Genomic DNA, 12,624 nt, shown 5'->3' on the forward strand with positions numbered 1-12,624 from the left:
AACCCTGTGGTGCTGAGGAGGCACGAGCCACCATCCTGCTCTTAAATCTGCGTCAAGCAGAGTTCTCCAAGCCACAGTGCCCACTGCAGGCATCGGGACTCGCGGGGCTGTGAAGCGCAGGTGCCACAGGAAGTCGACTGTGCGATGGAGGGCTCGGGTAGGAGCACGATTTACCTTTCTGCAAACACACTCATCCTGTCGTAAGGTCACTGCCACTACCTTATGTTCTGAAAGCTCTGCCAGGAGGGGGGCAAAGGGCACGGAGCTGCACTAGCTGCTGGCCACACACCTGCCCCCGGAGCAGGGACACAGCCTGCCAACCCTGACCCTGTGGACAGGAAGACCACGCCTCACTCCAGGGCACAGGTCCTTGACGGCATCTCCCTGTTCCTCCCTGTTCAGAATGTCTCTGTGTTCTTCTCATATGATGTCAACGTTTCCTCTACACAATACTTCGAGTCGTGTTTATAAAAGTTGTTAACCAGGGAGACGAGCAGCAGTTCAACCATAATGGATGACTCCTCCCAGGGTCAGCAGCGTGTGCTCTAGAACCTTCCCGCTGGAGGGTGGGGCTAAGGCCGAACTGAGACTGGCCTCCCTTTTGTCTCGGGGCCTGTTCTCACCTGAACAGACGGGACGTACTTTGCTACAGGGCCAAATGGAAGACACAGGTCTTAGGAGCAAGTGCTGGAAAAGAGATCAACTGCTCCTGAGTGTTGGACTACCAGGTGTTTTTCTTTCATGGTGAATCATAAAATGTCCATGTGACCGGGGTCTGCACCCAGGGCTTCCTATTGATCTTTCCTTTAATAGTCAAGGGCTTGGGCCAGCATCCTCCAAGGGGAAGACTAGTCCTCTCAGAGTCCCTGCCCATGCCCACTCGGAACTTAACAGAAAGGTAAAAAGGAAGAGCCCCCAAATATAAAAATAAACCTGTTCGCTCACAAAAATTCGAATGGCCAAGTCCCCGGGGTAACTTGACCCTCTCATAAGGTTCTCTAGCTTTGGATTGCCGGGTCAGTACTTTATCGTCCCAAATACAAGGACCATCCTGCTGCCATTAGAATAAGGAAAGGCTGAGAGCCCCGAGCCGTGCCAAGCTGAGCCACCCGAGTGAAGCGTGTGCTTTTTAGTGCCAGTTAACCCCGGGGTGGGTGGCGCAGCCGAAGGCTCTGGCCAGGTGCTGCTGTGGCCCATGTCCAGCTGCACTCATGTCCTCTTCTTCAGGGCCCAGTGCAGTTTTGAGGTCCTTTCCCTCTACTGTCATGACCTGAATGCACTACTCCTCAGGAAAAGGGTTCCTTTACCCTTCAGTAGCAAGTACACCAATGTGGACCCCACAATGAGAAGTGAAATCACCCACCCGACTTAGGACTCAGGGAGCTCACAGTTGGTTCTGGCAGAGACCCCACCAACTGTGGAATTCAAAGCCAACGCGATGGAAATGGCGAACAAATGAGGTGAGCTCTGCGTCTGCCCGAGAGTCCTACAGAAAAGCCCCAGCACGACCAGTGTGATTACACGATGGACCGATGAAAATCATGCTCACTGTGGAATGATCCGGAAGAGTCACAGAAGTTACCTGTTTAGAAGTTGGCTGGGCAGGCTAGTCCACAGGGAGGCAGGGGACAAAGAAAGGAAATACCAGTGTGAACGAGGAGCAGGAAACGGGAGCGGGCACAGGCAGTGCCGAGGGCAGCAGCTCAGGTGTGCCCCCCACCTGGGCAGAGAGCTAGCACAGCTGGAGTGGAATCCCACCCGACCTCGCATATTGGTTTAGTCTGGATCCCACGTGGAGAGCAGCCCAACAAGCCACTGGGAAGAGGGCAGGAGCCACCCCACCGACTGCGAGAGGAGAGGAGGGGCCCCCGGACGTCACCAGAACCATAGGCTCCGCAGCCTGCGTCCCTCCTGGCAGCCTGCCAAGCCATCCATGTGCCCCTGCTACTAGACGGCTCCGAGCTTGTTCCCACCCAAGGCTGGTGGGTGCTCCAGGCTTTGTTTTGATGATCCACAGGCAGTCAAAATGTTTGGTAGAAAACACCATACTTGGGCTGGGATTGTGGCTCAGCAGTAGAGCGCTTGCTTAGCACATGCGAGGCTCTGGGTTCGATTCTCAACACCACATAAAAATAAATAAAATAAAGGTGTTGTGTTCAACTACAACTAAAATATTTTTTTAAAATACCATACTCCAAAACTGTTAACAGCGAGTTTTTACTCAACCTTCTGACTTTTGTGGGGGCAGGTAGGGGTTGAATCCTTCAGTGTCTCAAAGGCTTTTAACAGGATGAACATTCCCAGTTATGGTACCTATGCCTTCCCCACCCCCAGTTTCTCCCCAGTAAAACTCTCAGGTTTTGTCAAAGCTTCCTTAAAAACAGATACGCAGTCAGCAGTTACAGAAAGAGGGACAATGAGGGCAGGAGTTGGGGGCTGTGTGGCAAGAATGGGCTGCTGGGGACACCTGCTGCCCAGGCACCTGCACCAGCTCGGCACGGTTCTTCCTTGTAGCGAGTCTCCCACGGGCTTCGGCTGTAATGGGACTGTTCGCTCCTCGCGGAGACTAGGGGAATGGCCACTCGCGTGGCTTTAGTTTCTCTATTTCACAAAAGTGGTGCTTAACAGCTTCAGTCAAAACCCTTTCTTCTTTTATTGACAGCCAATAGGTGAGAGAGACTTCTGCCCACCAAATAAATATGCAGAATGAAGTGGAGAAAGGGGGTCATTTTTGTAAGGGGACCAAAGACCCTAAGTCAGGACTTAGCAACACCTTCTGTCAACCTCAACCCGACAGGCTGAGGCAGGTACAGGGCCAGAGCGGGCACGGAACACGTGTGAAATAAAGAGCCGCTCCAGCCACATGGAGAACCTGCAGGTGGCTCAGGATGTGTCTGTAGGTGGTGGTGGGGCCGAGGGACAGCATTTAAATGACGCCTTCCATGGACAGAACAAAGCCATCTGTGCGTTTGGAGGTTGGGGGAGGTGGGAGAGGTGTGGTGCAGGTGCCATGGAGACCCCAACCACACCATCCCCTGACAACTGACCCGGTGGGATCTGGGGAGCAAGGAGGCACGGTGGCTAGCATCTCCCAGGCCAGGGGGGCACTGCAGAGCAGCGGCTGCACACGACAGCTAGAGGCCGCTCTCCTTGGAATAACAGGGACTAGGAATCTACAGGTAGCACGATCAGGTTCCAGAATCGTACCTGCTGGGAACCATGGAGGAGCATCTCAGGGGACACCTGCAGGACCTGTGGCCTCTGGGAAGCTTGAGTTCCTGAACGAAGGAGCTGCTCTGCTTCCAAAGACCTAACGCTGACCTGAGCCCCAAGACACCGGCTGAGTCCAGGATTAATTCCTTGAACTGCCCTCCTTGGACAGAGAAACCCAGAGAGAGAAAGTTCTCACCTTCCTGGGAAAACACGCGGGGGCTGGGCTGGGGGCTGTTCTGGCCGTCTCTGTCCTTGTCCATGGGCACTTTCTTCAAGGCAGGAGGAAGAAGGGCGACTTTAGGGGAACTGGGACCAGATGGAGAGTCTGGGGCATCCTCTGTGGAGACACGAACACAGGAATCAAGCCATTCCACACCCGGAAAACACACACACACACCTCACCAGGTAAACCTTTCAATACAGATGACTCATAAGAACAGAAAAGCATCCTAGAATTTTTCTGGCCAAAAACTACTTTTGTGTTTCTGCTCAGTGAACATGCACAAGTAATAAAAAAAAACAATAACGAACACTGGAAAAGGTGGGAATCTTCACAGATGTGGTTTTCCCTGCAGGTTTGACACTTCAATAGCTGAAATCTGAAGGTGGACTATGAGCCACACGTCCTTCTGCCTTAAACACAAAGCTGTCTGTTTTAAGATGTGACTTTACACATTTCACAGTGCAGCAGCCACAACACAGATGCACACACATGTGCAAGCACCTACAAGCACATACTGAGGTCCCTAGGGATAATCTGGACTCATGGATTTTGACAACTGTGAAGGGTTTTGATCACTGGACAAATGGAGAGTAAATGCTAAGCTAAAAAGACGGCCAAAGAGCTGGGACTAGAATCCTCATCTCAATCCCCCAGCCAGCGCTGCTTTCGGGACTGACTGACCAGGCTCCTTTTGTGGCTGGGAGAGCAGTGCACTCAAGTGCAGGACGACCCACAGCCGCTTCTCCTTGGCTTCCACCTCTAACCCAAGTTCCCTAATTTCACCATGGACACGGAGACCCCGACGTCCCCTAAGAACCGTGGGGAAAGGAGTGACACGGGGCAGGGGAAGTGCCCACTGGCTTCCCAGGCTCTATAAAAGCGTTAGCTTGTTAACACGATTCTTGGCATACTAGTACTAGGGAAGCAATGAACACGTCCAGCATAAGCTGAAAATCAAAAGTTCTTGCAACAGAATATTAGGAATCCAGCTGATCTGATATTCAGCATTTGCAAATGGGGAGCCAAAATGCTCTGAACCAGGGCAGATTCCTCTTTACAAAGGCTGGTTCCTCACTAGAGGCCCAGCAGCTGGTAAAGATGTCAGAATCAGACCTCCTTTTTGAGGTTTTGCTTTCCTTTCCCTTTTTTCTTTTTGTCTCTGGGGATTGGACTCAGAGGTACTTGACCACTGAGCCACGTCTCCAGCCTGTTTTTATTTTTGCTTTGAGACACTCGCTAAGTTGCTTAGGACCTCATTAAGCTGCTGAGGCTGGAAGCAACATAAAATCTTCGGCCCCCAGCCCCCTGAGTCACTGGGATTACGTGTGTGCACCACCACACCCTGAAAGATCTTGCTTTTTGTTAAAAAAATTTTAAACTGTTTGCTTTGCCTCCATTTTCCCCATTCCCTTTATAAGGATATTTTCCGTATTAAAAATTGCGTTCCCCACTCATAAAGACTTCTTTGTGAAAAAGTCTGAGTACAATTTGTTCGTCCTAAGTGATTTGCGGCAGGGGTCAGTTCCTTGAGGGAGCCTGGTGTACCCTTTCTTTGTGGCTTTATGCAGACTGTTCAATGGGTTTTTCAAGGGACCAAAGGACTGTGAAGACTGCAGAATGTTCACCAGGGCTGCCGGGGGGACAAGGTGAGCATGAGAAGAAACGAGAAAGACCCCCGAGTGGGACAGTTTAGACACATGGGACCCTGCTTCTCCCGATCCACACGAGTCACCCACACATTGAAGAATAGATGACCAGGATGAGCTGCGCCTCTGGTGTCACAGTGTGCGTGCCCACGAGGGGGCCAGAAGGCTGTCTGCTGCTACGGGTGGTGGGGTCACCACATCTGGCTATTGCTCGCCCGTGTGGCTTGGCAAACTCACTATCTCATCTGTGAAAGGGGGTGGGATGTGGATATTGGGGGTGGGTCCACACAAGGTACGTGGAACAGAGCCTGGCCCAGCGGTACCCGCTCAGTGCTGACCAGCCATAGACCTGACCATGGATGTACTCCGTTTGCCTAACTGTGAGAGACATTAAGAGGTGAGTCGAGACGGCGTTCACAATACCACCCTTTCAACTTCGTATGTGTGAATTCTCACAGAATTTTAAGAGACCTGACGCAGACATTCTTGTCAATGCAGACAGCCTGGAGAGCTGTCGGGCCATGGCGTGACCCCAGCTAAACCCTGTCCTTACCGGGCCGGGAGGCGGTTCTTGGTTTCTGCGGGATGCTGGGCCGTGCTGCCAGGGAGGGCTTGGGGGACTGCAGGAGGGGCTTGGGGCTGGTGGGGTTGCTGGACGAACTCCGAGACCTGGAGCCCACCTCCACTTTGGGCTCTGCTTTGGTGCTCCTTTCTGGTGTTCCCAGACCAAAGCGGTTTTCTGGGAGACCTGGGGGCAGTTTAGGCACTAAAATGAAGCAGCAGAAAAAGCCTGTGTTACAGATCAAAGCTGAAATACCTACATCCTGGAGGCAGAAGTCAGTGGCAATCAATCACTGCCATTTCTCATCAGATATTTCAGAACAAAACTCACTGGTGAAAGACTAATATTCTCCATAGGAAAGCAGTGGGCTCAAGGGGCTTTCCTGACCAGACCCGCCCGTCGCAGAGGTGGCAAGGGGGACCCAGTGCACAGCTCCACAGCAGCCAAGGGCAGCACGGAGCTCAATGCATCCGAGGCCTCCAGGTCTCTGAGACCTGGCGCCAACTGTAGGCGCCTATCTTCCAGAAAACAGCCAGGCTGTGCCCGCAGGGCTGGAGTGGAGAGGGCCACGCTGACGCCACAGCAGGTCCAGAGCGCCACCCCTACCTTGGCCTCCATTCACACCGCTGCCATCACTTAACAACTGGCCAAGCCAAGCCAGCTGAGGGTGACTGACAGACCCGCTCTCGTGGCGTGAGGACACAACAGCAAGGACACCCAGTGGCCCCACCAGAATTCCAGCATGCAATTCACAACCCCTCGCCAGGCTCCGGCTCCAGAATCTTGCCCTCTACTGACCTAACGGGTCAGAGGAACAAAGGGCACAGGCTGTGTGTATGGCAAGCCACTGGACCACCACCTCCTCTCAAGTGGACACCGCCTTCCCGTGCCACATGTGGCGTGTATTTAAAAACATGTGCTGTCCCCATGCTCCCAGTCCCTTTCATGAAAATGCCCACAATAGGAGTTCTCAGTGAACACAGTGTTTGGAATTTCTGCCCTGAGAAACGAGAAGAGGCGAGTGTCAGGCACCAGGCTGTAGGAAGTGTCACCCAGCTCAGTGGCGGGTGGCCTGTCACCTGCAGACAGCTGGCGCTGACAAGCAAGGCACCTGTGCTTCAGGGGGAGCTGGGAGCATCCAGCACAGGCAGCCACTGCTTCCCACCCTCCTCTTCTGTCAGTCACAGGGGAAGCAGAGGTAAGGGACTTTCCTAGGAGTGATGGCGGTGGCCTTGCTTACCTGCCCCTCCTCCATCCAACCGCTCTATGCTGCTCAAGGCCGGGCTGCCGGAGGAGTCCTGGGAGACGGCCTCGTTGCCAAGCTTCTACAAAATTCAAGCAACACCCCCAAACAGTGCATGTTTATTTGATGTGTAAATAAAAACAACAGATGATAAATGACAACACAAGATAGCTAGGGACTCTGCCACGGTTACAGTGCTCGTCTGACCATCCGTCCTGAGGTCCTCTTGCTGGGAAGCTGGGAGAAGCACCTCTGCCCAGTGCTTACTGTCCCTGCTCTGTGTCCATGTGTGGGAGTTCCCAGGAGGCTCCCACAGGACAGAGTGCAGGGGCCGGGAGGTGGCTGAGTGGGTGACACTTCCTACAGTCCCTGGAACACCTGTGCCAGCTCACAGCCCTGATGCTCTGTGCGAGGAACACTTACACTCTAATTTCCAGGGCTCTACAGATTTGGATTCTAAAACATCTAGTTTTAAAATCAGTGGAGACCTATGACAACATAGGTGTCCAGGGGGCCTACAATGGGCAAAGTCCTCCTTGTCACCGAGGCAGAACCCCAGATGTGGATCTCATCAGGAGGGAAATACTGGTGGACAGGCCTCGATTCTTTTCTGTTTTTGTTTCTTTAAATTTTCAGTGCTGGGATGGAACCTAGGGCCTCCACATGCTAGACGAGCATTCTACCATGGACTAACATCCCAGACCCTCAACTTTTAGAAGACCTGCACGGGGAGGAGGCTGTGAGGCCAGGAGGGGGCAGGATCACTGCCACTGTCTTAGGGCTGGAGGTAACCCTAACGGAACGGAATCAGCTTCTGCCCTTGCAGAGCAGAAGTCTGCAGTGGTGCCAGGGGCGCACACACGAAAGACATATGAAAAGAACGAGTCCAGCGCCTGACTCTCCCTAGCCAAGAATCCTGCCGGCAGAGCCTGGCTACGGCTGCCTCTCACCTAACAGACCAACCGCGGAGGCAGGGTGACCTGCCCACCGCTGCTCACTCGTCCTCTGCACAGACCTAGGAATCCAGTCTGCGGCCCTTTCCTGGCTTCACACTGGACTTGATGATGCAGATCGTATGAAACACACTGAGGTCTGACTCTCACTGTGCCTGCTAGTCTGTCCCCACACACACCCGGGGGGCTTTGGTTCTGGGGAGGAAGAGCAAGGATTCGCGGCATCTCTCAGCAAGACCACGGAAGTACTTTCTCTAGTGGAGGGTGCTGAGCAGGCCTTGGAGGAGAAACTGGCAGCCCTGGGGGCCTGCCACTTGACATCCCCATGGAAGAGTGACCCGAGGGATAGAAAGCCCAGCCACCCTTTGTGCCCCGCTTGAGCATCTGCAAGGCCTGGCCAGACACTAAGCATGAAATCCCAACAGGGACCTGTCCTTTTGGGCTTTTGCAAGGGAGTGTGGACCTCCTTATATTTTGTACCCTGGGAACCTCTCTGGTCTGCATCTCAAGAACAATTCTGAGAGTAGCTTCATTGTCTGCCCTCACAGGTTTCCTGCAGTAGATGTGAACCCCAAGACTGACTGCAAGATAAGGATCAAATGGGGTCCTGCCAATCATCACAGCTCTTTCTTAAACACGTGTTAAATGTCAACAGTGTGCAGAGGAGGCTGAGGACTCTGCCTCACCAAAGGCACACTGACCACAGAGGCGCCCACCACCTTCAGAAAAATCAGAGTGGAATTTTAGGGAAAAATATTCTAAGATAACTTTTGAAAAATTTTATTATTCTGATGGAATACCCCCTAAATATTAAGGATTTCAATGATGGTGGTTGTTTAAATCGACACCAGATGGCGCTCAGGGAACACTGGTATAAGGCTCAATTGGACACAATCAACACTCGACCTTAAGGATGTTGTCACTTTGAGTCAATTTACGTATCAATCCAAAGCATGTGGGGAAAAAAAAAAAAAAAAACTCTGGAATTTCTCATCTTTGTACCAGGATGTAGCTGTTCATCACTGGAAATGATAAACAGCTCATGGTGAAAACAGTCTATTTGTTGTTACAAATAAATTGATAAAAAATGGATTAAAATTTAAACATCTGGGCACCTGGCTCCCTAACGATGTGGCTGGGGCATTTCTCTGGAATTCTGAGCCGTGACAGCCACACCAAGCCTCACTTGTGAATTAGCAGAGTGCAGCTGTGCAGTCTTCCCACCCCAAAGCTGATGAGCGAGCTGGAGGGACCTGAAGTAGGGACTACAGATCAGGTGCTGGGGGTGAGGGGCTGCAAACCCCGGGAGACGCAGGGTTCAGTGGAAAACAGTCGTCTAGGAGTAATTCAAAAGGGCCCCGTACCTGGTCGGCACTTCCCCACTCTGTTTCTGCACATTGAGGCTTCGATGGTGGGCGCTGTTTTCTTCTAATACTTTGATATTAATTTTCCTTTCTTTGGTGAGCTCAGTTTTGTAAAAATAAAAGAGCTCAAGACAATGTCCAAAAACTAACCTGGAGTTGAATATGGACAGTTTCTCAACGATCACAACAAAGATGAACTCCTTTAAGTGCCAGCAGAAGAAACACAGGTAAAAGGAAAGAAAACACTCCCCGACGTTTACAAGGAGGCGGAAGGAACAGGTGATGCTCTCAGCGGCACTCAGCAGTTTCTGACCATGAAGTTCTCCTTCCCGGCAGTGGACACTAGCTGCCCATGGCAGTGGGCGTCACCTGTCCACGGCTGGGCAAACATTCCGTTAGCTTAACAAGATTCCCTGACTTTTTCCTTTGCCATTTGAATCTGGAGCAGGCAAAGTCTCTGAGTTTGGAAAGGGAGACCGCTGCGGATGCTGCCCTCACTGACCCCATCTGGTTTCAGGACTCTCGTTAGCCTCCTCCCTCTGCCCTCAGGCCTCCGTGTGCAGCTGTCTCTTGTGGGACGCGAGGGTTTCCCTGGAGCAGCCCTGCCATGCTGCTACACACGTGAGCACAGGACAAGCCTGCGTGCGGGGGACGGGCTCCTGCCTAAACCCCACACCCTGCTCTAAAAGCTGCTGTGGCTCCTGGGGAGAGCAGCCTGGGGCCCAGGGCAACGCTGCCCTCCCGTATGGCTGAGGCTCTGCGGGAACACATCTTTCAATTCTGATGTTTATTTAACTGACAGACGATTTTCCTGAGCCTCCCTCACCCACAGAAGCCGAGTGGGGACAGCCGTCCGCAGAAGGACAAGCCTGGCGCGCGGGCTGCCTCACCTTCTGTGCGCACGCGGCCCTCTTCTCCTGCTTGGCCTTCATCTCGGCCAGCAGGCCGCTGCCCATCACCTGCACGCCGTACCGCCGCCCTCCCTGGGGGCTGCTCCTGCTGTCGCTGCGCTCCGGCCGCCCCTCCGGCCGCCCCTCCTCCCCGGGACTCTCCTCGAGGGAGTCGGGCGTCTTGACTTCCTCCGGGCGCTCGGCATTGCCACTGGGCTCGGCCGCCTTGGTCTCCTTCCTGGGCGTGTCCAGGGCTGGGCTTCTGACTGCCCCTTTCGGTGAGGATGGCTCTTCTGTCATCAGAATTGTGGGTGGCCGCTCGGACTTGGACCGGGATTTGATCAGATTGAGAAAGCCGCTTCTCCGGGAATCTCGCTTCTTCTTCTCATCCCCTCCTTCCCCGAACTCGTGGGACTCGGAGCCTCTGGCGGATGATCTCCTGCATTTCAAACCGACACAAAAGCTGTTGGCTGGACTGGGGGTAAGCTCCACAGGGCTCAGTCCGCAGACAGCCATCATTCTAAGCACTTCTGAGTTGCCTCCTTGGACTTGGGAAAGAGAAGGCATGTGGCAGGCCGTCGTCATACCCACCCGGGGGAAACTGAGGCATGGACAAATCAAGAGTGCGAGCCTGAAGCCCAGTGGCAGGCCTGGGAGCAGCAGGCAGGCTTCACATTTCCAGGTGCCCGTCAAGGGCCTCCCTACCTGAGTGACTGTCCAACAGAGTGACGTGATTCAAGACAGTGGATGGCTGCCTAGCCCTACCTGAGGGGCCCTGGAGAGGGCCCGAGTGTCCTGGGACCCAACAACGCCCCGTCAGACAGCACGTGGACGCCCATCCCCATGCTCAAGCCAAGCCAAGACTGGAATCTTTGCTTAAATGCAAAATCCACAGAAAGAAGCATCAAGATTAAACGGCAGAGAGGGAGTTTGGGGAGAGGTTTTCAGAAAGGAAGGCTGGGAACTGCAGAGGAGAGGAAGTGAGCTGTCAGGAGGCGTCGCTTGGACAAGTGCCTTCCGTTCGGAGCTGGAGGGTGGAATACCCACTGAGCTTCCCTGAGTCTCCACTAACACACAGCAAAGGGTGGGAAGTATGCAAAAGGCACAGCCCGCACCAGGGGAAAGGCAGCAACCCAGCCCAGGGCCCGAATAGTCATGAGCGCAGACCGATCTCACGGGTCTGGGAAGGCCGACCCTGAAGTGAAGGCCCTGAAGAGCGTGGATCTGCTGGCTCCGGAAGGAGCAGCCAGGGTCTCCAGAAGAGGAGAGGAAGGGGGAGCACAGAGGGCAGCCTGCCCACAGCCATCCAAGCCCTCAGCTCCTCTCCCAGCCCCGGAGCAACGTGCCGCTCCCACCCAGCTTGCTGGAGTGCAGGCACCCGAGAGCGGCTGCAGAGAGCACGGCCCGAGATCAGAGCCCACCACAGGCCGCTCAGCTCCCTCCTGCCGCCGCGGCCTGCCACCAAACAGCCCGCTCACAGGCTGCCAGCAACCACGTTTCTGCCCCACTCTTCCACCAAGGTACAAGGATGCCCTCAAAACAGAACAGCAACAAGAAGGCAGCAGAGGTGAGAAGGTAAGGGAGGAAGACGCAGCTGAGGGGTGTCTGAGAGCATGCAGAGGGATAAAGAAAATGCACCTGGACAGAACACGCAGTGTCCATGGTTTAACCGAGGAAATACCCAGGCAATGATGGAAGTCTAAGAGACAGCATACGGAGAAAAAGGAAGAGAGGAAACCACACAAAAGCAACTCCAGAACAAGTTCAGAACCAACAGACATGGATTTCCAGATAGAAACAGTGCACGAGTGCCCAGGAATCTGCCCAACAGACCACTCCAGAGCACATCCTCGAACAATTTCACCCCCTGAGAATGCAGACGAGATCCCAAGTGCTTCTGGAGCAGGGAAAACCGAACCAAGGAGAGGATCAGGGCTCAAACTGACACTGGATTCTTACCAGCAGCACCCCAAGACAGAAGGCAATGGAGCAGTTCTCCATCTCTAAGGTAAAATGAATTCCAACCCATAATTCTAAACCGTTAACTCAAAACGGGAGGTAGGTGGTTACGGAGCATTTCCCGTGCTCCCTTTCTTAGAAAGCCCCTGGAGGATGCGCTCCACCAAAACAAGGGAATGAACTAAGCCTGCAGCAGACAGGCGGAGGAAGACACAGGACGAGGGAAGGGGACCCTGGCACAGGGTGACGGTGAGCAGTCCCAGGGACACAGCAGGGGAGCTGGCCAGAGGCTGCCTGGGGCCAGGCAGGTGCGGGCGAGAGGTGCTGCAGGAGGAGACTGGGCACACCTGAGTCAGTCCGGACGGGGTTGGTGCCTTCACTGGGGACAGAGGGCAAGTCAGGGACAGGAACACAGAACACTAAGCACATGGAAGAGGGACACTCATCAGCCCCAGAAAAAATGAAAAAGTCATGGAAGGAAAGAAACCAGTCCTCATGCACTCCCTGACCCAGGTATGGATGTTACCCGGCTAGAGGGAGGCGGACACTGAATACTGCCTGCCTGGCCATG

The 12,624-nt window shown here is 53.8% G+C and overlaps 1 protein-coding gene across 4 annotated transcripts in view; it reads right to left on the minus strand.

The window, feature by feature from the left end:
* Carmil1 (capping protein regulator and myosin 1 linker 1) overlaps positions 1 to 12,624 on the minus strand; it is a 237,699-nt gene that overhangs the window by 5,922 nt on the left and 219,153 nt on the right. For all 4 annotated transcript variants that reach the window (XM_058582007.1, XM_046452369.2, XM_046452370.2 and 1 more), the window contains 4 exons: positions 10,095 to 10,533; positions 6,885 to 6,969; positions 5,636 to 5,848; positions 3,410 to 3,550 (listed from right to left, as the gene is read on the minus strand). In XM_058582007.1, the coding sequence (XP_058437990.1) occupies positions 3,410 to 3,550; positions 5,636 to 5,848; positions 6,885 to 6,969; positions 10,095 to 10,533 (878 nt within the window). The remainder of the gene's footprint in view (positions 1 to 3,409; positions 3,551 to 5,635; positions 5,849 to 6,884; positions 6,970 to 10,094; positions 10,534 to 12,624) is intronic.

This window comes from Marmota monax, unplaced genomic scaffold, assembly GCF_021218885.2.
Source record: "Marmota monax isolate L192 unplaced genomic scaffold, Marmota_monax_Labrador192_F-V1.1 WCK01_AAM20220418_F8-fsc00141, whole genome shotgun sequence".
Lineage (NCBI taxonomy): Eukaryota > Metazoa > Chordata > Mammalia > Rodentia > Sciuridae > Marmota > Marmota monax.